Here is a 24,028-nt window from a genome sequence, read left to right as displayed (position 1 = left end):
TCCGTACACGCTACGAGGAAGATGAGGGTGAAAAAGCAATTTGAAGCGCCTGGATAAACCCTGAGCCAGAGCAAGTTTCAGGTAGGCTACACGTTGTGCAAGCAGCCCCAACGCTGCGAAGACCGGTGGCTAAATAAAGCCCAACAGCATCAGCGGAATAAAAAAATAATTCACCCTGCGCACAGGCCCCGCCCCCCGGGCAGGCCCCGCCCTCCCGGACAGGCCCCGCCCCCCTTACGGGCCGCGCCCCAGCAGCGGTCCCGCCCAGGCGAGAGAAGCTGGCCCCGCCCGCGCCTGCGCCAGGGCCGCGGCGGCGCCCTTCGGAAGTGCCGGAACATAAAAAAATGATAATAATAATAGTAATAAAAGATAAATCGTCCTCGGAGAAGGGTGTTGGAGATGCGGGAGCAGGCGTTCGTTTCGGCGCTGGGCCTCCGCCGAGAGCGCCTTCTGCCGCCTTTCCCCGCTGCCTCCTAGTCAGGCAGCCCCGCGGACAGCCCCGAGGAGGCGGAGGCGAGCCGGGTCCTTGCTGAGGCGCTGGCGCGGCGGCCGAGGCGCCGCCGGGCCGGCGGTCACCATGATGCCTGGGGAGACCCCGCCGCCGCCGGCCGGGACCGCGGCCGCCGCCGGCGGCCCCGCCTGCGCCAACTGCGGTGTTCTCCAGCAGGTAGCGAGGGGCCGCGGGAGCGCCCGGGGCCGGGTTTTGGCTGTAGGGAGGCGAACGCGGGGCCGCGGTGGGCGGGAGGGAGGAAGGGCAGGGCTGGGCGCCGCCGCCAGCGCTCCCGGTGCGGCGGGAGCTGGGGCGGGGGATGCGGCGAACGGGCTGTGTAAAAGCAGCGGCAGCGGCGAGCTTTCGCCGGGCGGAGGGCGGGAGGGTGGCCGGGGTCTGCGCGGCGTGGCCGGCGGGGTCTGCGGGCGGCTCTCCGGGCGTGTGTCCCCCGGCGTTCGCTGCGGGGCACTGGAAGGAGTGTCATCCCGCGGCTCCTTTCTTCCGAGCTGCCGAGCGAGCGTGTAGTCCCGTAGCCTGCCGCTCTGGGCGATGTTTGTTTCCCCTCTAAAGGAGGGGAAGGCCCTGCCGGGAGGCCGGAGGGCGGAGGAGGGCTTGGAAGGAGTTCGGAGATCGGTCGGCTCAAGTGAGCTAGGTGCCGGGTTTTGGTAATACGCTGCCAAAGCTTAATTTGGTTTTGAGAGAAGAAGTTATGGGGGTTTTAGTATACAACCTACCGCCAAGGCAAAGTGTGAAGAGCTTTTGCAGTAAGGCCTCGTCTAAGTATGCATACTTTCCTGCGGAGCCTGCATTCTCTACATGTATTCGCCTGAATGTATTTTTGTCGAATTAGTAACTTGTTCGCTAAGAGAACTGAAAAAAAGACGACAGATTATTGTATTGTGTAGAACATTAGCAATCCGTTCAGGCGTTATTTACGGTGTACAGTACTGGCTTTTGGGGTGAAACTTGTTTACCAACTTGAGACTCTTCCTTACAGAATATAAATGAATATGTAGCCGCATTAATTGCACTGAAGCAAAAAATGATTGATGGAGAGTAAGTACAATTGCGCAAGTGCTTTTTTTGTCTGTTTGTTTGGGTTTTTATCGCTCTGAAGTTCTTAAAGCAATGCAGCAAATACGTTTTGTGGAATGTAGATGTTCGTTAATGGACAAAACAAAGTCCTCCTCGAAATGAAAGTAACTTCTTCATGAATAGGTCCTAAATCTAGACTGTAAGACTTGTTTAATTTATGCCCTAAAACACTGGTGTGTAGTTGTAGTAAAACAGGGCTATATTGTTTAGCTATAACAGCTTATATGTTATTACGAATACTAGCAGAGGCAGCTCTTTGAAGAGATTTATTTCATTTTTTTCTGTTTTGAAGAATATAGTATGAGAACTAAAAGTTGTGCACAGGTGTATACGAACCTTTTCAACGGAATTTAGTCTGAGCATTAGGGTGTGAAATGCTGTTGGCATTAAATATCAGAATATGAAAAGAGGCCAAACATAGGTCAGAACAGTAAGGTTCTGAAATGCTTCTCATAGTTTGCTTTCTCATCTGTGATTGCTTCCACTTGTTCTCGATAACCATCAACATATGATTGTATGGAATAACGTATTGAGATACATCATGTATACCTCCATGCTATGGCCTAATGTCGTTGCTATGTCTCCTAATTGTAATGGTTTATTTCTCCTGTACCATGTCCCAGATACGTGTCAGTCTGGCTTTAGTGAGTCTAAATTCCAGTCCTGCATTCTAGTTTCCAGCAAGTATTTAAGAGAGCCCTTACTGTCTTAACTGGGACCCTTTTCTTCAAAGCTCCTTTACTCTAGGCCCATAGATTCCTTTTCCTACCTCCAAACTTTGTGTCCCTCTTCTCTCCGCCAGTGCATACATTTCTTGTGGGAATTACCTCTCCTTTAACTACTTGCAGCTCAGCCCCTTTCTTTCTTGCCTCGCTTGATTACTCTTAACTGTTACAAGAGAAAGTAATGCAGCCCCCTCTGTATTGGAGTAACTGCTACAGTATTTCTCTTTCCTATCCCTTTTTCTCTCTATTCTTCAAAACCATAACATTTGAGGAAAGCGGAGAATAGCTTTCCTTGGTGCTGTCCCGTGGCCCACTGTACACCTTGGATCAGAATAAGTGTTACCCTCTTACGGCTGCTAGGAGAATAGTGTAAAGATGAAAGCCTTTTTGGGTCTTTTGAACAATTTTTTCTTACATTTATATGTTCTTTGCTAGGAAAACGTCTTTTTAAGTTTGGGAACTAGGATATGATTTTGTGACTATAAATGTATTTTTTGATTATATGTATATTACATAACATATCAAATAATGTTTGGGTTTTGTTTTTTTTTTTTAAAGCTGCAAATAGTTAATGGCTACAAATTAATGTAATTGCCAGTTGGTGGGGTTTTTTTTTCTATTTTAAAGCAGCCTGATTTGAGGTTTGAATGGCTTAATGAAATAGAAGGGTTGTATTGACTACTATCAGAAAATGCAAACCATCGTACACTTTCTGTATTTATCTATAAAGCAAGAGGAAAGGTATCCTAAGACATTACTGTCAAAATCAGGTGAGAAAATTAGTAATGTCTTTTTTCTTTCTCTTGCAGTCGTTTGCTGACAGAGTATCAACAGAAATGCACTGATATCCTTTTCTATTAGCGTGCTTACAGAATTAGTATATCAACATTTCTTATAAGAGGGCTTGAGTCTTTTTATTTAAAGTTTAAGTTAAGAGATGATGCCTCTAGTAAAGAAGAGACTGGGTGGGCTTTGTGAAGAAAGTAGGGCTTTGGAACTAAAACTATTCACTTAAGATCTGGCTGTGTGTAATATATGGCTTAATATGGACTATTTGAAATCTGTCTTGCTGAGAATGACTCAAGTTTTTTCATGTGACAGAAGAAGCTCTGCTTATTTGCTTCAAACATGTTGAAATGTTTCAATTAAACACTTAGTTCTGCAAGCCCTATGTTTTTTGGGTAGAAGTCTTTATTAGATGTTTCTTTGCAAGTGGTGATTGTATTGAAATATACTTAAGGATGTTTGATAAACTGTTTTTAATTTCTACCTTAACAAGAGATTACAGCTTCAATTTGCTGAACGGTAAGTTTGATTTAAACTGTTTACTAAAGATGCTGTGTTCTCTGTGTCTTGGGTGGTTTTAGGAGTCTGCTGATGGATGTAACGGCAGCAGCGCTGGGTCTAGGCTGAGCTTTTAATATGGTCCTTTCTTTTACCATGCTTCCTAGGCCATAGTTAGCAAAGATATCCTTGCTGAGGAGAGAAATCAGTCCTTCTTCCACACTACCTGTGTGAAATTCTTTCCTGGCCCTGTGTTACACAGGAGTCTAAAGTGACCAAGTGGAGATGCATAGCTCATCTTTTGGTGGTGGTTAAATGTAAGTGTATTTGGGGCAGCCCTATTTGTATAAAGCATTTTGTCTTAGAGTTGTGGCTGTGTGCTCTTGCATACTCTCCTTGATTATAGAGGAAGAGGCAGCATATAATCTTTACAGACTCCATCCTGCCTGCCGAAAAATCCTGCAGTTGGACTCTGTTCTTATTTCACAGCGCTACCTATGTAGAGACACTTATACCTGATGCTTCAGTGTAGGCAGCTGGGCAGTACTCCTGTGTGGCATATGCCATCAGCTTGCATCTAGCTTTAGGCTCAGCTTAATGTTTTTAAATAAGATCTTGAATGTTCTTTGAATGTAAAACGTTGGATGGAAAAATGAGAATGCATAGACTCTTAAAAGCCTTTGGGTATCTCTCACAGCGTTTTTCCTTAGGGGAAAGCAACATACTCAGACATTTGCCTGAAGAATCAGAACATTAAGTTTGAAAGTACCCATGGTTTTGGCAACTTTTTTTTTTTTTTTTTAATTACACTTCCTGTTTCAGAGAGATCTCTGCTCTTCGTTGCCAAGTGGAGCAGATGCTACAGAAAATCCTGCCTCTGGAAAAGTGCCAGGAAGAGTTGGGTTCCTTGAAGGCAGAGTTGGAAGAGAAAAAGGTGTGCTTGTAAGGTTTAAATAACTTGCACTTTCTCTGTTGAAGGAAATGTATGTATTTAATGCTCATCTTAATGAAGCAGGCTTTAATGAGCCTAATTGTTATTTCCAACTCATTGGGACAGGCAGCTCTGGTTTTAGGTGAAATTAATTGAATGGCAACAGGTTTCAAGTAGGCAAAAAGTTCAGGCTTTTGTAGTTCCTATGATTTTTGATTTGGGTTTTATTTCCTTATTTAGGAAGGAAGGAGATACATTCAAATTCCTTTGGTTTTCTGTTCTGATCTTATTAGATTACTGAACCCTCTAGAACTTGTACTATTAAAAAGGTGCAAAGAGGGTCGATGCAGAATAGGATTTTGCTTCTGTTACCATTTTGAACATAAGCTTTTACATTACTAGCAACTTGAGTTTATTCCTAATTTCTCTCCCATCCCTTAGGTGAGATTTAGTCTACAGAAGAAAAGTTTTGGCGGTTCAAATTGCCTAAATATATGTATTTCCTAGACATTAACTATTATTTCTGCAAAAAATAGCCCACCTTCTTTCTTGTAGTTTTTTTTCATGCTGGTACAAGGTAGGATATTAACATTTGTCTTGTCACTGTACCTAGTTTTTCTTCAATGTTAGAAGTGGTTTTTAAATCCTCTTCCCTCAGCAAGCATTAGTAGCTGATGTCCTGATGGCACTTTTTCAGAAAAAGCAGGATTATATGTATGGTGTATAATAGTTATGCTCTTGACTTCCCCTTTGAGTTACTATCCAGGTAGGTGTTGGAGGCACATACTCAAAAGATAGATAGATAGATACATATTTATTTGTTTGTTTGTTGTAACTTTTGCCTTTAAAGAAAAACAACCACCTGACACTTCAACTTGCTTGTTTTCTCATTGAATATACTTTTTTGGTTATGCACTGTTTTCATTAGAATAGGTAAAGTGTCTGCCATCTATTTTTTTTTGCCCTCAGTAAGAACATACTTTAACTGTGCTTTCCTTCTCCACAGAGTTCTCTCAAGATTTATCGGGAGAGTCAACTGGAATATGTTAAAATTAAAGAAGAAATAGTAAACAGTGATGCTGTGTGAGTGATGCTTCTTTTTTTTCACACCCTTCCTTTCCCTCTCTTACCTCTTCCAGAACTTGGTCTTGTACCTTACCTAGTTACGCTTTCCATTTTGCTAAACTTTTTATGCTTATGGGTTCTTAAAACAGGGAGTTGATGGAAGAATGGTCTTAAATTTTGTAGCAAACACTCTGGAAGGTAGTATTAGTTTAATTATTATCCTGTCTTGAAGTGGCTTTTGGTGGTTGTTTAGCAAAGGTTTTTAAGAACAGGATGAGGTTGGAGAAGAAGCTGTGGTTTCTCCAGTTTTAAGTGGTTCTTGGCTTTTTGTTATTGCAGTCCGTTGCAGTTGTGGTGATAAGTCTCTGAGGCCAATATATAAATGATATTGCCAAAGTGATCTGCACTTAAAATCAGTCCTTAAAATAATTGTTTTTAAAGAAACAGCTCAGCAGGCCCTGAACTGTCCACCATATTTGGAAGAAATGGGCAGGAGGGATTTGGCACCAAAAATGCAGAAGCCATTTTTGCTGCCATAGTATAGAATATTGTGAAGCTGTGCCTTAGTAATTCCCAAAGTTTGTTCTTTCAGTAACCAGTCACTCAAAGGCTTCCTTGCCTGGAGCGTATGTGTGTGTTGTTATGTCTCACAGCTCTTGATGGACTCTCTAATGAATTTGTCTAATTGCTTTTTAACCCTGTTATATTCTTAGCCTCTAAATCACCTGTACTGGGGAACTGTGACTTCTCAGTATTGTATGGAAAGGTACTTATGCTCTCAGAAGAGAACCAGCTAATATACAGCTGGGTGTTATGACTTTGTAGTTGTGGTTATTTTTCTCCATGTGCATCACTTTTCATTTATCAACACCAATAATTGCTCTGTAGTCATTTGGAATTCTAAGACCCTTCTGCTCTTTTGTGTAGTCAGCTTTTATTTCTGATGTGTTCCAGCACACATCCCAATGGGACTCCCACTGGTGACTCTTTGCTTCCTTCCTTGTAAACTGGCTATCATTTTTAACTTTGGTGTTCCTAAGTGATTTTGGTGTTTCCAATAGGTCGAGGTCATCGTTCCCCTCTACTCAGCACTGGTGAGGCCACTCCTGAGTACTGTGTCCAGTTCTGGGCTCCCCAGTACAAGAGAGGCATGGACACACTGGAGAGAGTCCAGCGAAGGGCCATGGAGATAATCAACTGAAGCATCTCTCAAATGAGATAGCCTACTATCTTTGGCTTGTGACACATACAGTACTCACAGGCACAGCAGCAAGCTGCTATTATCCAAAAGATTGTACAAGCAGACTAGCATTGTTGTCACTTGCTGTTGTCACTTCTGCCAGATTGCGCTTATTTCATATACCAGTGTCAAAGTTAGGTTGCTCAGGACCTTGTCTGGTTGAGTTTTGAATATTTACAAGCATGGCAATTCCCCAATTCTGAGCTTGTAACAAGCGTGGTAACTTGAGTCTGTGCCCACTGTGAAGAAGGTTTTAGGTATGAAATCGCTTCTACAGACAAGCTTTGAAAGAAGTAGTCAAAATGTTAGACTGTTCCAGAAGTAAGGTTGCTCATTTAAATTAAAAGATCACATGCTCTCTAAGGATGAAATAAATACGACACACGCAGTTGTTGTTTGTGTTTATATTTCTCAACTTCTGAGTATTACAAATATAACCACATTATGGTTTTTGTAGCTTGGGTGTATTATAACACTGATGTATTCTGCTTCTGAATGCAACTTCTGTTGGCATAGCTTTCTGTCAGCCGCAGTTGTGCATGCATCTTAAAGATCAGATAGGAGCTTGGGTTGCATAGCGTAAGAGGAGTTCTGTCCAATGCATCATCTACAAGCCTTGCTTTTTGTGAGTTACTGCCTATTTTTTTTCTTAATGTAATTGTGTGCGTTGATGATGTTAGTCAGCATACTACTGCACCTGTGAAAGTAACTATTTCAGCTGCAAATATCATTGCAATGGTAAATGTTGGCATTTAGTGGCTGTCTGGTTATTCAGATTCTTAGTTGTTTATATCATAGCATTTCTAGCTCAAGTTGAAAGGTACCTATGAGGATCATTGAGTCTAACTCCCTGCTCCTCGCAGGACTACCTAAAACTAAACCATATGACTAAGAGAGTTGTCCACATGCTCCTTGAACTCCGACAGGCTTGGTGCTGTGAGCGCTTCCTGGGGGGAGCCTGTTCTAGGGACCGACCACCCTCTCAGTGAAGAACCTTTTCCTCATGTCCAATCTGAACTTCCCCTGACGCAGCTTCATTCTGTTTCCTCGTGTCCTATCGCTGGTCACCAGAGAGAAGAGATCAGCACCTCCCCCTCTGATGGCCCCCTTGAGGAAGTTGCAGACTGCGATGAGGTCAGCCCTCAGCGATGAGGTCACCCCTCAGCCTTCTCTTCCTCAAGCTGAACAAGCCAAGTGACCTCAGCCTCTCCTCATAAGTCTTGCCCTTGAGACCTTTCACAATCTTTGTCACCCTACTGTGGACACACTCTAATAGTTTGGTGTCCTTCTTATATTGAGGTGCCCAAAACTGCATGCAGCACTTGAGGTGGGGCCACACCACTGCAGAGTGGGACAATTACCTCCATTGACTGGCTAGCTATGCTGAGCTTGATGCACCCCAGGACATGGTTGGCCCTTTTGGCTGCCAGGTAACACTGTTGACTCATATTCAACTTGCCATCGACCCAGACTCCCAGACCTCTTTCTGCAGGGCTGCTCTCTGGCCTCTTGTCCCTCAATTTGTACGTATAACCAGGATTACCTTGTCCCGGGTGGAGAACCTGGCACTTGGTCTTGTTAAATTTCATACAGTTGGTGATTGCCCAGCTCTCCACTCTGTCCAGATCGCTCTGTAAGGCCTCTCTACTCTTTAGGGAGTCTACAGCTCCCAGTTTCTTGTCATCAGCAAACTTATTAATGTACATTTGACTCCTGCGTCAAGATCATTTATAAAAACGTGAAAGAGCACTGGCCCTAAAATTGAGCCCTGGGGAACCCCACTGGTGACTGGCCGCCAGCCTGATGTAACCCCATTTACTGTAACTTTTTGAGCCCGACCCCTCTGCCAGTTGCTTACCCAATGTATTATGGACTTTTCTAGCTGTGTGCTGGGAGACAATATCAAAAGCTTTGCTAAAATCAAAAAAACCCACCACATCTACTGGCTTCCCTTGCTCAACTAGATGGGTGACCTTGTCGTAAAAGGAAATTAAGATGGTTAAGCAGGACTTCCCCCTCGTGAACCCATGCTGGCTATGACCAATGACTGTGTTGTCTCTTTTTAGAATAAATCCCAGAATAACCTTCTCCATAACTTTACCTGGCACTGATGTGAGACTGACAGGCCTGTAATGACCAAGGTCTTCCTTCCTACCCTTCTTGAAAATTGGGACAATGATTGCCAGCTTCCACTTGACTGGAACCAGATGCCCAAGCCTGTTGAAAAATAATGGAGAGAGGCCCTGTGATGACATTGGCCAGCTCTTTTAGTATCCTGGGGTGAATCCCATTGCGCCCTATACACTTACATGTATCCAGCTGGAGCAGCAAGTCTTGAACAAGTTTGGAGTTGGCTGGGAGTTTATCAACACCCCCAGTCATGGTCTTCCAACACATGGCACCAGGAGGGTCCCAAGGGCCATCATTGGTATTGAAGACAGAGGTGAAGAAGGCATTAAATGCCTCTGCTTTGTCTATGTCCCTATTTGCGAGGTGACCGACCTCATCAAGTAATGGACCAGTGTTATCTCTGATCCTCCTTTTGCTGTTAACATATTTTAAAAAGCCTTTTTTGTTGTCCTTCAGAGTACTGGCCAGCTTGAACTCTAATTGAGCTTTGGCTGCACGAATCTTCTCGCTTCAATGGTGAACAGCATCTCTGTAGTTTTCCCATGTTGCCTGTCCTTGCTTCCAGTGTCCATACATTGTAGATACAGCACTTCTGTGCGTTGGTCAGAAGATAATCTACAGAGAGTTCTAAAGGACAACCCTCCCCCTGCCCCGCCTTTTTTTTTTTTCTGCAAAGATGTTTTATGAGGATTTTTTTCTGAAATTCTCACCTTGACTGTCAAAGCTATCATCTGAGTATAGAGAGAGTTAAGCATGAACCTGTTCAGGCTGAGAAGGCCAAAGAGCATCAGTCTATGACTTTATAGTATAAAAGCTTTGATACTGACCATGCCAAAGGTGGTCAATCATCCTGTTTGAGTGGGTTTTCAAATGTATTCCAGTTAATGTCTGAAGTGATGATTAAAGCTTACACATCCAGAAAGGCTTAGGCTGTAAATCTCAATCTATTATACAAGTTTTAGTATGAGGAATGGATGAATTGTGTTCTTCATGAAAGTGATCAGTGAGCATTGGGAGCTTGTGTTTGTCAGGACAGAGTTCTCTACTTATCACAGGAGTTTAAAAACTGTTTCTGGGATACTGGAGTTTAACAGAAGGAAGTAATAGAAGTGTTTACTTTTTTTTATTATTTTCCAGTTCTGTGTGTTTTACATATAAGGTAGAGTTGGAAATGCTGAAATTAAAATTGTTCAGGATGCATAATTTTTTTTGGTTTGGTTTGGCTTTAGTAAACACCTGGATATTCTGAACAAAAAGCTGTGGGACATAAGTGATCCTGAAGGCTAATCCTGATTATCTTATTGCTTAGGTCTTATTGATTGTAAGCAAGGCTTAATTGTTTTTAAGGAGTAAAACTAACCTGTCTGTGTTACATCATAGAAATGCGAAAACCAGAAGCTAGCTTTCTCAGGTTGTGTTTGTAACTCCAAGCTGTAGCTGAAGGTATATTTATATGCCTGGATTAGTGGACTGACTCTCTTAAGAGCAAACTCTTACCTCTGCAACAGATATAGCTGTTTCTGTGAGAATGTTAGCAACATGCCACTGATTTAAGTTTTCAACTTCAGGGACACATTGGTCTCACAGGTCCTGGGTCTAAGAAGTGTTTTCTCTGAAATGGCTAGATTTTTTTTTTTTCTGGCTTTTCATGCAACATAATTCTAACAAAAATGATGTATTTATGCCTTCTTTTTAACAGGAGAAAGAAACTGGAAACAAAAGTGAAGAAACTTGAAGGTAACTTTCTACGTTGTGTTGCTGTGCTGTTGTCCTACTCCATTTCTTGATTCCTTTTTTTATCCAAAGAAGTAACTGCAACTTTCTAACTGAGGCCCCAAGGAGCAAGATAGGGCAGTGCTATGCATGGGACTTAGTCTCTGAATCATCCCTCCTGCAGAATGTTTTCTGTTGAGTATCTTAGGCACATGGTGTAAATGAAGTTGGAAGGGGACTTCTCGTCATGAAAACCTCAAAGGAGCTACAGTGTTCTTATAATCTTAGCAGGATTCTTCTAGTCATGGTTATGATCATATTTAAATATGTAGTGATCCTGACACATGTTTTCTGATTTTTAAATATTCTGGCAATTGGGTTTTAGGTTGTTTGTTTTGTTTTTAAGTAAAGATAAAGCACTGGCCTCGTGGCACAGTGTTTTTCTTGTTTTGCTAGTAGAGGGTGGATATGCTTAAAGCATTCTGATACTTAACTCGCTGTACTGTTAGTTGGCAAGGCAAATATTTCCATTTGTGGCACACTTACAGCTGTGCTTACCACAGTTTAAAGTACAATGAACTGAGTGACTTGTATCTTGGTGTTAGATACAAATCCTACTGTAAAGTACAGGTACAGGGTGTTTATTTTTATGAGCATTTTGGAGTTCCATTATGTGGCAGCAAGGTTTTTATACCCTCTTGCCCCTCAACACTCAAATTCTGGCAGGGTTAGAACAAAATACTGTGAGATAGTTTGCAGTAAGTCCAATTTGAGTGACTAGTTTATCTGTTTTTTTCTTTTCTGTGTTCATTAAATATCCCAGACCCTGTATTTTAGCTTGGTATCTTTTGTCAATCTGAAATTTTCCTGTGATTGTTTCTTGTCAACTACCACCTGAGCTGCCTTTTTAATGCTCTTTCTTTTGATATGCCCTCTTCTGTGACATGATCTGATCAGCAGGCAAGTTCCATCTGTCTTTTATCTGCTGTCCATGTATAAGTCACTAAGCTGATCTCTCAGGAGCTCTCTCAAGTATCTCTCTTGCTTAAGAATTTCCCTAGGAGCCTCACGTTCAGCCCTGTACTCTTGATTCCCATCCATCTGCACTCTTCCCAGGTGTGTTAGACATTAAGAGATAATGGTACTCTTCTCTGATTTTTAGTCCTGAGTGCTATCTACATCTTTCTAATGCAGTTGGCTGTAGTGTTTCATCTTTGAACCAGAGCCCTCCTTTAAATAAGAGAATAAAACACATGAAAAAAACATTGCACCTCATTCTTAATTTTATTCCCTTTTTTCACTTGTATATTGTTCTACAGTACAGTATCATTACAATATGACCCACTGTTCATTCTTGCATGTAAGTGAGAAAACTAATAAATGTATTTCAGTAGTTCAGAACAGTAATTATGCAGTGGAAGATGACATACTTGTATGCACGAGTTTTTGTCCAAATGAGCCAAAATATAACTTTGGTAGATTTGTATTTCACACTATCTATATTATTTTTCTGGTAATTTGATTTGCAAACTGGTGACCAATATTACTTAAATTAGTTGTCCCTTATATATTGTAGTTTCTAACTTGCATTTTCGTTCTCCTTCTTGAAGAGGCTGCAACAAAGCATACACAGGACTTCAGACAACTGAAAACTGAAAAGAAAAGGCTTGAAAAGGAGCTAAAGAAGGCACAAGTAAGACTTTCCTGGTCTTTTGGATGAAGCTTCTTTTAGTATTTCTTGCAGGGGCGGGGGGAAGGAAGCTACTAGTAATAGAGATACTGAAATAGTAAAATTACATTTGTTGGGGATATTGAGTAACTAAACATAGCAATTCACCTTAAGAGATAGAAATTTTCCAACTGAAGCATGACCTTTGAAATGCTGATTTAGATTTCATGCTAATTAAGAGTAGATGCTCTACAAACTATGTATGGCATGAAAAATTAGTATTATTTAATTTTAACAGGGAAAACTTGACGGTGTACTTAAAGAGAAGTGCAGAAAAGGTAAGTGTTCACCTTTGATTGCCTTCAGATTTATGTGTAGTATTGTTCCATTTGAACATTTCACTTCCCCCCTCTCCTCTTTTTAATAGTTAAGCATGCAGAGACCCAGAGTTCAAGTGAAGATCTTACAACAGATATAGACAAAGGTAAGATTTTTTGCAAGACCCTTCTCTGTGCAGAACCAACCATTATGAATTTATTGCTACTCTAATGGAGTTGCGTTTTTGGAAACAGAGGATACTGACAGAAATGCTGTAAGAGCAGATGTGGTTGATACAGATATGTTACATTGATGAAGGACTAATGTAATAGATTACTATTTTTAGTTTTGCAATAAGGAAAATATTTGAGTCATTAAAATGACTAGTCTACACCATGAGTGTGTGAAATCAATTGATGTGCAAATATTAAACAGAATGCAAACACTGAGAAAAATACAAACAATCCCATTGTCTGTGAAGCTCGTTGAAATCATGAAGCATGCAAAGCAAAAGACACAAGATAGGAGTGTGATCTGCTACAATTTCTGTGTGAGGCTCTGTAAATCAAGTGGAAGTAGTTGTTTCTTATCCTATTGACTTTATCTGAATCTGTGTAATGGAGAAAATTCCTTCTAAACTTCTTCTAAAGTACTGAGGCCAAACTTTAAGCAAATTTATTTTTTGCAGTTTTGCAGTCTTTTAAAATACTGGTATTGCTTTTGAATTCTTTAGAAATTCTGGAGGCAGTTTTCAGGCAAAAGAAGAACTTCCCTGTTCTATTTCTTGCTTTGCAATATTTGTATATAAAGTTCGTTGCCAAAATTAAACTTTTCTGAAAAAGGTAGACCTTGTCAGTTCTTGTGTGTCTTGGTATATTTTTACTGCCTTTTGGATTGTACTAAATTGGTACCCAATTTAGTCCTTTAATTTTTAATTAATGGCAAAATGGGAAAATTAAGAACTGAACTCTAATTTGAACTTCAAATAGCAGCAAGGCTTTATTACTGGTGAGAAATTGTTACTGTTGTTAATAGCTGTCATGGAAAATTTGGCAGGTTTTCTGCTTATGTGCTGAGGGGTTTTTTAATATGTCTCTTCATAAAATAGTAGCAGTTTGCAGTGGTCTTTGAATTATGGAATTGGCACAAAACCAATAGTCTCAGTTCCTGATTGTTGGATCTGATGATAGTTTTGGCACAAGCAGGTGAGGTGCTTGTGTATTTAGTTGAGTTTTTGGTCTGTTTCTCCTTCTCTACCTGCCCTTCTTGTTCCGGAACTAGGTAATTTGGCATCACCAAGCAATGGTGATGTTAGGACTCCAGACAATGTTTACTAAAGTTGTGGCCTGATAATTAATTGAGCTATATTTAATGTGCTGTTACTCCATGATAAGACTAAGATGAGTTACTACTGAGTGCGCATAAAGAATGTGATATTTTTCTCCTAAAAGATTTCCTCCCCCATTTATGTTGATGTCACCTGAGTTGTTTTAGAATGCTGTTTAATTTCACTAATGCTACATTCAAATCTGCTTTTACGTTTTACTCTGGGTGCTGCTACAACTTTTTGCAACCCTCACTGTAGAAAGGAAAAGCTAAAGCATTCTGCAATGGTTCCTTCAGTCTGCTGTGTGGCTATGGCCAATACAGGATCCATTCTCTCAGTTGCATCTAGCATTTCTCTTTCTCTGAAGCTAAAATGCCCCTATGTCCCTTGTCTTAATTTTTGTTGTGTGTATTTTGTATTTTGTTGTAGGCATGTATGTGTTCTGAGTAAAAATAAAGAAACATAAATTCTTAGCTCTCTGAGCAATCAAAGTTTTCCTCAATTTATAAAAATATTTATTTTAACAGAAAAAATAAAGCTCTTGTTAGAAGAACTCTGGATGTGCATTGACAGTGCAACAGGAAAAAGAGAGAATCAGGAAAATGATCCTGTCTTGGGTGAGATGGCATGCAAAGTCTTGAAATTTTCTTGAGGTGGTCTCTTTTTCTGACCAAAAATAAATATTGGTACATTTTTTCAGCTTCTATTCAGGATAAGGCATGGCCTGAAAAAAGAAGACTGACTGTTACAGAAGGTAGGTTCCAGTAAATGTGAATTTATTAATATGCAAGTGCCTTAATTTAGTCTTACTGGGATATCATCAGGTTGGGTACCGTTTGCATGACACTTTTTTTGACAGACTTAAATACTTTCCTTAATGATTGCCTGGCCAAGTACATGTGTGATTAGAATATTTGAAAATAATTGCAAATATTAATTTGAACAGCCAAATAAACTGGAACGGTATCCTGAAGGAAAGCTGTTGTAATCTGCTGTTGCAATTGAGAAATCAAATTCTTTTACTATCAGCTGCTTTGACTATTTCTAAGTAGTCAAAACTCACCTCTCATGTTTATACCTTAATTATTATATCATTATAAACTACAGTATATAATGTGAATTACAGGATGCAAGCACTCTTTTTAGTCTGAAACAAACACATGGTAACATAGTTGGATTGTAAAATTTAAGAAGCTGTTGCCACCATTTTCTTCATTCATTCCTGCCTGAATAATAATAGATAACGGTGCATTAATTTTCATATTAAAAGACAGTCATACAGAGAAACAAAACGTATAATTTGGTGATAGCTTTAATTTTGTAACATGGTATTCAGTATAATAATAAAAAATAATCTGAGTAGTTATCCCCATGCAGATTCACAGCAAACTTGAACTGCTTTAACTTCACATAACAGATGTAATTTTCCTTCTGCCCTCAAGAGTAATAGGTGCCTTGAAACTGCATTAGTTGTCTCTCCAGAGTGTGCTTATTAATCTCTCACTTTTCTTTTATTTTCTCTACTACTTCAGTTTTCTGTAACTCAGGCTGTAGAGATACTGTCTGGGATAAGTCCCCTGCCTTATTAAGAGCTTTGAAGGTGAACTGTTATCCTGACTCCCCACCCTGTTAAGTCTGAAAATTTGCTACCAGTGTAGATCCCAATGAATCTAATTTCAGACTGTGTTCCAGTGGAATCCACTTCAGAGGTGCCAAAATATAAGGACCAGCTCATAAGCCAGTTTATCAACCTCACTTCCACCAGTTTAATCCAGCAGATCTGTGGCTTCAGCTCCAAAACTGAGCTAGACAGTTGTCCCCTGAGATTCTGAATTTGATTTCTTGATCAAGGGTCAATGAAATGACAGGAACAAGCACAAAAAACTGAAGAGTTTGAAATGTGGGTGATTTCGGGGTATCAGGTTCTAGTGTCATCCCCTTCCCATCCACCACAAGGGGAACTTTAGGTTCCAGGCATCCTGTCCCATCTTTTACTATTCACATCTTCTCAAGGAAACTACAATACTTTCACAAAAAGAAGCAATTGTCCATAACAGTCTCTTCTAGTCAGTCCCTCTTTTGCTTTTGTTGGAGTGGCTAGATATCGTAGAAATTTATCTTACTTTCTGTTGCTTTGGTTTTTTCCCCACTTTAAGTCTAGGACAGCCATCTTGTTGTTCTGCCTCTCATGAAAGTGGCCATTACCTTGGATTCATAATAGCAAAATGCTTATGTTTACAGATGCAATCTTCTAGCAAAAAAAAAGGGTCTTAATGAGTTTGCCCTAATTTCTTGTCCCATATTACAATGGTTTCATCTTAGAGATCAAATCATCTTGATGGTAGTATTGCTGAAGCATCTTTTCCAGAGAATGTCAGTTCATCTGTCAGCCTGGATCTTAAAACTTGTAAGATGCTGCTTTGACCAAAGGAGATATCAGAGCTTACTTACCTTGGGGGAAAATGAGGCGATAGAGAGAGATGGATCTTGGAAATAGGGGTTTTGATCAGTTTTCCTACTAACTCCTTTAGTAGAGCCAACACATCAGGACGTGCTTAAAGGTTATTGGGAGACAGATCTCTGGGAGGTCATTTTCACCTATTGAATTAAATTAGTATTTTGAATCTGATGCTACCATTGATGCTGCTTCAGGAGTATCTCTGCAAGTTATAGTAGTGGATAAGCACCGACAGCAATAATGAAGCACACTATTCTTTTTTATTTTTCCAACAGAATGCAAGTTGTGCCAATTAAATCAATACACGCTCTGTTCAAAACCATTTTGTGCATGTGCTGTTCTTTATCCTGTGGGATGGTACTTGGATGTACACAGAAAGGCTTGATCTCTTGCTTGAATACTGCTGATATTGCGTCCAGTAGTGTTTGTGAGCACTGTAAACAAGGTCACACGTACAAATGTCGTATAAGAATTGCAAATGCTACAGAGTAGGTTCTAGTTCCATGTGGTGCACTGGGGTTTTGGGATTGTTGATTTCTACTGTTTTATTGGAGGTAATCTTTTCTTTTTATAAAATCATAGAATTTAAATTTCAGAAAACTGGGCCACCTTTTCACTGTTAAAAGTATCTAGCACAATTACAATTGATACTTAAATTCTTTGTCTCTACTGTTTAGACTTTCCTGGGGCAATGTGTTTTGTCTGCATGCATTAAGAAATGGCTTACTGTGTAATAATAAAAAGTGTGATTTGAGAAGGAACAAACCAAAAGTACAATGCAAAGGATCACACAGAGCATTTGGACATGCTTTCTTGCTACTAGAATGACTGTATAAAACTGGTATAGTTGATATTATCTTGAAAGGGTTGTCAGCTGCTCAGTATCTTTCATTGTCTTAGTGGTTCAAACTCCTTTGTGCATAGGTGTGTTGCAGGGAGAACCTCACTTTTAAGAAAGTTGTTTTTTTTTAAGGGTTCAGCTTTAAGTCACACCATTAAAGACAAAATCTTGTATGATTAGACTCAATATTGGAATTTAAAGAACAAACACTTTAAAAGCGTATGCGTATTAAATCATAAAACTAGGAATATAGCTAAGAACTCCCGTACCGTGTTTATGGCAGGGTATAATTGTGACTGGTCTGCAAGTGCAGCTGCTGGCTCAAAGCTGCAGGTTGCTTTAAGCTGAGAATTACAGCCTGAGTGGGGAATGTCAGTGCATCAGTTACTGGGCTAAAACTGAAATAAATCATTGAGCTGAATGGACCTTCAGTCCTACCCAGTATGGCCCTTCCTGATAAGAAAAATTGGTAAGAATAGTCTTAATGATCCAAGTCAGAAAGTGGTTTGGGGGGAGCTGTTTGCACAGACATATACCTTTTTCATGAAAAAAGAATTGTTTGTGAATGATAACATTTGATCTCTGTAAGGAAAATATTTCTGAAAGTGACATTAAGTGCTTCTTATTACTAGTCTATAGGAACATCACTTGAAAAGATGGTAATGCATTCTTATTACTAATGATGTATTATCTCTATAAAGAAAAATGGGAGGGGAAAAAATTCTTAACAATATTTTTATGTCTTAGAAACTGTACAAATCCACCAAAAAATCAGGAAGTGTGATGGCAAAACGCTACCTTGGTATTCTTCACTGGAAAGTGCTGGAAAGCAAAATTCTCTAACAGCCATGCAACTTCAAGCGAGTACTGAGCCTTTTGGAGGTGACTGTGTTGAGAACAGGCCTACTGAAGAATGTCTGCGCAGTGGTGAAGATAAAACTGTAGGTGTGATAATACAGACAGATGGGGCACACAGCAGTTCAGACTTCTCTGATCAGGAGCAAAAGGGCCCAGGTGGAAATGTGATGGATATATTGAATTGGGCCAGGCCTCTCCCTGCTCTGCTTTCTCCAGTACAGCTTTCACCACCAACTACACAGGTGAGTTTCAGGATGTGTCTGACTTGGCACTAACTTGGTCATATAATTACTGCAAAAATAATGATTTGATATTCCTGGGCTTTTTTTATTTTTTTGAGTATCAGTATTAGTTACTCATGCCCTGAAAGGGTCTCTGTGTGAGTGTTTAGATCCGTATAGATACTTTTTTACCTTCTAGCATACTGCCTGTGGAAGGAGGCGAAACATAATTTTCAGAAGTATATTTAAAACAAAGTCACCTGTGTCTCAACTGCTGTCATAATTTCTTTTCCCAATGTTGCAGGCTTACAGTCCCGACTCCTGTTGGGTATAAGCACAGCTTTCATAGCAAAATTCCATAGCTTGAAAGTCAAGGGGAGCCTGCTCAGATGTTGTTTCCCAGTAATCTTAGAATGATAGTAGGTAGGTAAAGAAGTCTCTGACTTTTCACAGAGGTACTTTCCATTTGCTATGAAGAACAATGAGGGAGAAAGATGTAATTCTGTTGGTCAGCCTTAATCTCTGAAAACCACTGCATGTCAGGGCCACCAGTGTGTTTGTTTAGAGAAGTAGACCTTAAAACTGATACTGGGCTTTGGAATATTAATTTTGTATTTTTCATTAAAGGATATGTTGTTTGGAGAAGTCACAGGTTCCAGCGATGAAGAAGTTGATTGCAGTGCTTCTGCAGTGGAGGATATTTTACAAGAAGACCAAGTTCAGCCTCAAAGTTGTAATGTATTCAGCCACAATGAGGAGTTTAAGAGACAGAGCAAATCATGCCAGCAAGGTCTTGATGCAGAAATCTCCTGTAACCTGAGTTGGAATGAAAATAATGTTCATATTGGTCCACAGATGTCAAGCAAGGAGGAGAGAGACGCTGAAACAAAGCAGGCTGAAGCTGCTGCTTTAATTACAAACACAGAAACTAACAAAGATTGTTTGGAGGAGAATTCTGAGAATATGGAAACTGAGAAGAGAGAACTAACTGAAGCAACAGCAGATGAATTGGAAGCCACTGAAGAACAGAAAGGAGATGGTGAGGACATCCGCAGTGAAGAGGGAGGTTCTTCGGCTGATTTTATGTTACACAGTTTCAAGCCTCAAAATCAGTTGAAAAAATGTAGTGAGGTAGCGCAAACAGAGGAGAATGTAATCTTAATCAGAGCTGTTGATTATGAGGGTACACATGAAGAGCATGGTGAATTCATGAAAGCAGAAAGCAATGGATTATCAGGAGAGAGAGAAACTCCCAGGGCAGTATCTGTTCCCCAAAATGTTACTCATTTGCCACCTGAGCAATGCATTGTGCTTCAAAGTGAAGGTTCTGAGGAGAAATCTGATGTGTTGATACAGAATGAAGTGGTTGAAAATGAATCAAAAAATGTAATTGAAGTAACTAGTATGGCAAGTGATGTAGGGGAAAACATAAAAGAAGTGATAATTGGGGAGAAAATAACAGCTGCCATACAGATTAAAGGACTCTGTGCAGAGGCAAATAATGAGAGCGAGCTCTCTGAAAATGTATTGTCTGATTTCAGTAGTTTAAAATCCTTCTGTGAAGTGGAGTGTTCTAAAGACCTAGTGATACAGCGTCATGGGGAGGGAATAATTATGGAGACTGAGGCAGACACTGGAGCTATTGAGATGTCTGCACACTCCGAGTGCTCTGAAATAAAACATGACAGTGAAGAGATACTGGAGAAACAATGTGTTCAAACAATAAAAGATGAAGCGGACAGAAAATGCAAACCAGAGACTGTTAAAGTCTCTAGACATTACTTACCTGTATCTGCTACTGAAGGAATCAGAAATTTATTGTCTATGGATGACACAGACAAAAATGTAGGTATGGAGAGGCCTGCTTTGTCAGCCTTTCCAAAAGATGATGCACAGCTCAGAACTGAAGACATGAATATAACCAGACCTGAGACTATTGAACTAGCCATGAAATTTAACAGAGAAAGTGTTCTAGAAATAGCTGAATCATCAGAGATACTCCATAGTGCAGAAAATGGAAAATTAGTAGATATAAGGGAGGGGGGATACTTAAAAGGCAAACCACACCAGGAAGAAAATGGTAGTAATTCATCGCAAGGGAAGTCAGACTTGGAAAGTGTACTTGCGCTACCAAAGACAGCGTGCATTACTGATGTAGAAAGCAGTGTAGCTAAGTGTGAATCCTCTGTGTTAGATTTTACAGAAATAGAAGGTGAAATAAAACAACCTGAAAACCTGTGTAGTGCATTAGAATGTGGATTGTCCAAAACTCAAAACTTCAGAGTGTTTGAATCTCAAGAGACTGAATTCAAAGTTAATCCAGAAGATTTTGAAGCGGAAAGCAATGAGCTGTTAGAAAGAGTGGATACCATTGAATCTGTCTTAGTAGAAAGTAATGTTACTTCTGAGGCACAGTTTGCAAAACCTCTGAATCAGTTCTCGGTAACTGAAAATGTTAAATGTGATGAAATAAAAGGGGAATTAAATAAACAAAGCAAGGAATTGGTGACTGAGACTTGTTCCACTTCATTTAACTGGGAAGAGAATGTTGTGAAGAAAAATAATGCTTCAGAGATCATCTGCCATTCAGAAATGGATTTTCATAGTGGCTTGGCTTTTTCTGCTCAAGGGGACTTGGAGATGGGCTGTATAAATACTGAAGAAACAGATTCTCCTGTGCAAGTGGGAACTGGCTTGGAATCCACCATGCCTCCTGATCTAAATTTCCATCTTCAGAAAGTTGTCAGTTTTGCTGAAACTGATTTCACAGAAAAGGCTGCTTTTTCCCATATATGGGAAAACAAAGAAGATAAAAATTGTGTTACAGGTAGTGCATTTAACTGTTCTTCAGAAAGCTTGGAAGAGGGTGCTGAGATCCTATCTGCTGAAAAAGACAACATGTGCAAAGAACCGGACTGCCCTGAGAGGGAATACGTACACAAGAATGAAGTGAAAATTCCATCTGAGAAGGAGCAGCCAGTAGATAAAGAACCTCAGGCACCTGTTAAATCACAGATCCTGGATCCAAACTCTTATAATAAGAATACTTTTCTTCAAAAGTCTGAATGTCAAGAATCAGGATGCAGGACTTCTACGTGGAAAGTTGGAACAGAACCTTCTGCAACTGGTTCACTAACAGCTGGGGGAGAAAGCAAAGAACTGAATAGTTCTGAGCCACTTGGGAAAAATGCCATAAAAAGGTCTAAAAATGGTTTTGATATGCCAGAGCAGAGCAATGAATCTGAAGAGAAAGACTGTTCCATACAAAAAGTTCCCATGTTTAGAAAGGAACTGAGAGCTTCCAGGAGAATTGCAGTGGGTGCTCTGGAAACTGGTGCGATTGTTGATGCTGATTACCAAGGACGTGAACTTCATTCAACAATGCACCCAGGAAATACTTTGACAGTTAGTCATACAAAAGCAGACACTGTGGTGGATATGTATACACGCTGTGAAACAAACAGCTCTCCAGATACTGCAAATGAGTTGTCAGACGTGGTTGGGGAGGGTTATCCTAAAGACTTAGCCTCTTGGAAAAGAAAGTATGTAGTAGTAACCTCTGAAAATACCGAGGGTGCTAATGAATGCATGGTAGATTCTAACAGAGCTGGATGCATCAATGACAGTGAGGACAGTCTGTTAAAAACTGGGACATCAAAAGAAAGCCCTGTGATGCCAAATGCTTCAAAAAATAGATTACCACTATGCCAGACGTTAACCAGATTCCCAGAAACTTGCAGACTGGCTGTAAAAGACAGTAAATTAAATTCAAGAATGTTAGCACTTGGCAATTTCTTAGAAGAAAATGATTCTGAAAAACTTCAGTCAGATGTGGGGCAAGGTCTACTACACGGTGTTGATATGGGGGTCTCAGTGTTTGAAGAATATAATCATAATCAAACTCACACTGCTTCCAACATGGGAGAAAACAACACTGATGTTATCCTAGATGGTAGCAGTAGAAAAAAAAATTGTGTCAAGTGTCTTCCAAATCCAGCCCTATCTGATGTCGAGTGCAATTGTCAGACAGTTAGGCAGCCTCCTGAGCCACAAAAAACAGCGTTTGAGAAGCTCTGTATGTTGGAGTCGGAGTCTTGTGTGGATGTCACTCTCAAAAAGAGCAATAAATTGAAGTGCAAAGAGCAAGAACCATCTGAAATCTTGACTGTTTCAACCAAGACAACTGCACAAGTAATGCATGCCAAGCTATCAAAGAGGCTGTTTCAAGGTAAAAGAAAAACAAAGACTCTCAAAGTTAGACAAACTCAGCCAGTTCTTGCAAACGCTGATACTTCTATGCCAACAAAATGCTCATCTGAGACTATAAATAAAATTAGGCAAGAGATGGGTCCTCCTCTGCCCCCCTTGCTACTGCCTTTGATTGCTACTCCTCCAAAAGCTGCGTGTACCATGTCCCCCGTAATGTCTTCTACTGGTCGATCCTCTTTGCTTTCCCCTCTTGATGACCTCATATCCCCACTACGTGAAACCCCTGTTCCTCCTCTCATGTCTCCGTTAAGAGATACTCCAACAGTAAAATCTGCTCTTTTATTTTCTCCTCCCTCACCCTCAGAAATGGCAGTAGGTAGAAGGATTTGCTCCTCACCTCTGAAATTTTGTACTTCCATTCCAAAGCACGCGCTTCCCGTCCCAGGAAGATTTCCTCTGTTGGCAGCCGACAGTGCTGCTCCAGGTGCTCCTCAGGAGAACTCTGTGAAAATATTGGACACTATGTATCCAGAGCTGTCTGCAAGGGCAAGGACACTAAACATTCTGAAAGGCAATATTCAGCTTAATCGATGTGCTTTTTCAGACAGCCAAAGTTTGCCGGGTCCTGTGGCTCAAATAGGTGGGTTCAAGGCAATTGCATCTACATCAACTGCTTTTGTTAAAACTGGGAGCAATTTGAAATCTGATAGTAGCAAAGATCAAGATAAAGATGTGCAAAATCAGCAATTGTTTTCAAGCTCATCAAATCATCTTGAAAAACGGACACCGTTGCCAATATCTATGCCAAGAAGTGCAAAGAGACTGAGGTTGGACAGCGAACCACCAAAGCTGGAGCCCAATGATACTGCTGCTATTGAAGATCCTAAAAATACAATCTCTGATACGCAGGAGGCTTTCCACGACAAAAGCTGTGAAATCAGTGATTCATCACACAGTTCCAGTTTAGAAGCATCACTACCAGTAAAGAAGGTTATTGATCCTGACTGCCAGAAAGTTTCTTTGGCATTGAAGAAAATTGCTGAATCCTGTTTTGACTTGTTACCAGTTATTAAAGGTCACGTGTATGTTGGCAATATCTCAAAGATTCCAATAATGAGAGATGAAGAGAAAGAAGTTGTCTATGAATTTGGTATAAAAAACAAGGTAAGTAGCCTAATTTTTAATTTTGTGTTTTAATAATGACTTCCGTGCAGATGAAAAGAGTATAAGTATGTAGTTTTTGAATTCTCAATTGTTCAAGCAATCTGCAGTGCCAAAGTGTAGTCTTGAAACGTTATCAGACATCTGAACTTGTATAACTTCAGAAAATACAGAACTTCACAAGAAATTACTGTTCAGTGGTATCCAAGATGCAAAACTGCATTTGTAAATAGGTTTGCTTTCCTGATGTATGCATAAACCACTTGATTTTTGCAGCATTTTTTGTAGTGGAT

At 40.3% G+C, this 24,028-nt stretch overlaps 1 protein-coding gene across 10 annotated transcripts in view; it reads left to right on the top strand.

Moving 5' to 3' along the window:
• Positions 1-539: 539 nt before the first annotated feature.
• The window catches only part of ICE1 (interactor of little elongation complex ELL subunit 1), a 35,160-nt gene continuing 11,671 nt past the window's right edge, over positions 540-24,028 (top strand). For 9 of the 10 annotated variants that reach the window (XR_008236533.1, XR_008236544.1, XR_008236527.1 and 6 more), the window contains exons 1-14: positions 540-667; positions 1,488-1,546; positions 3,120-3,155; positions 3,598-3,615; positions 4,417-4,528; positions 5,532-5,608; positions 10,660-10,697; positions 12,284-12,366; positions 12,641-12,680; positions 12,770-12,826; positions 14,515-14,604; positions 14,688-14,741; positions 18,034-18,386; positions 18,993-23,738. Coding sequence is in view for 7 of the 10 variants with exons in the window: in XM_052795964.1 (XP_052651924.1) it covers positions 578-667; positions 1,488-1,546; positions 3,120-3,155; positions 3,598-3,615; positions 4,417-4,528; positions 5,532-5,608; positions 10,660-10,697; positions 12,284-12,366; positions 12,641-12,680; positions 12,770-12,826; positions 14,515-14,604; positions 14,688-14,741; positions 18,034-18,386; positions 18,993-23,738 (5,853 nt within the window). In the remaining 3 variants the exon portion in view is untranslated. The other variant, XM_052795870.1, reaches the window with a different exon arrangement.

This window comes from Harpia harpyja, chromosome 1 (assembly GCF_026419915.1).
Source record: "Harpia harpyja isolate bHarHar1 chromosome 1, bHarHar1 primary haplotype, whole genome shotgun sequence".
In the NCBI taxonomy this organism is placed as follows: domain Eukaryota; kingdom Metazoa; phylum Chordata; class Aves; order Accipitriformes; family Accipitridae; genus Harpia; species Harpia harpyja.
The sequence above is the reverse complement of the archived record's forward strand: the minus strand, read 5'-3'. Positions and strand labels throughout refer to the sequence as shown.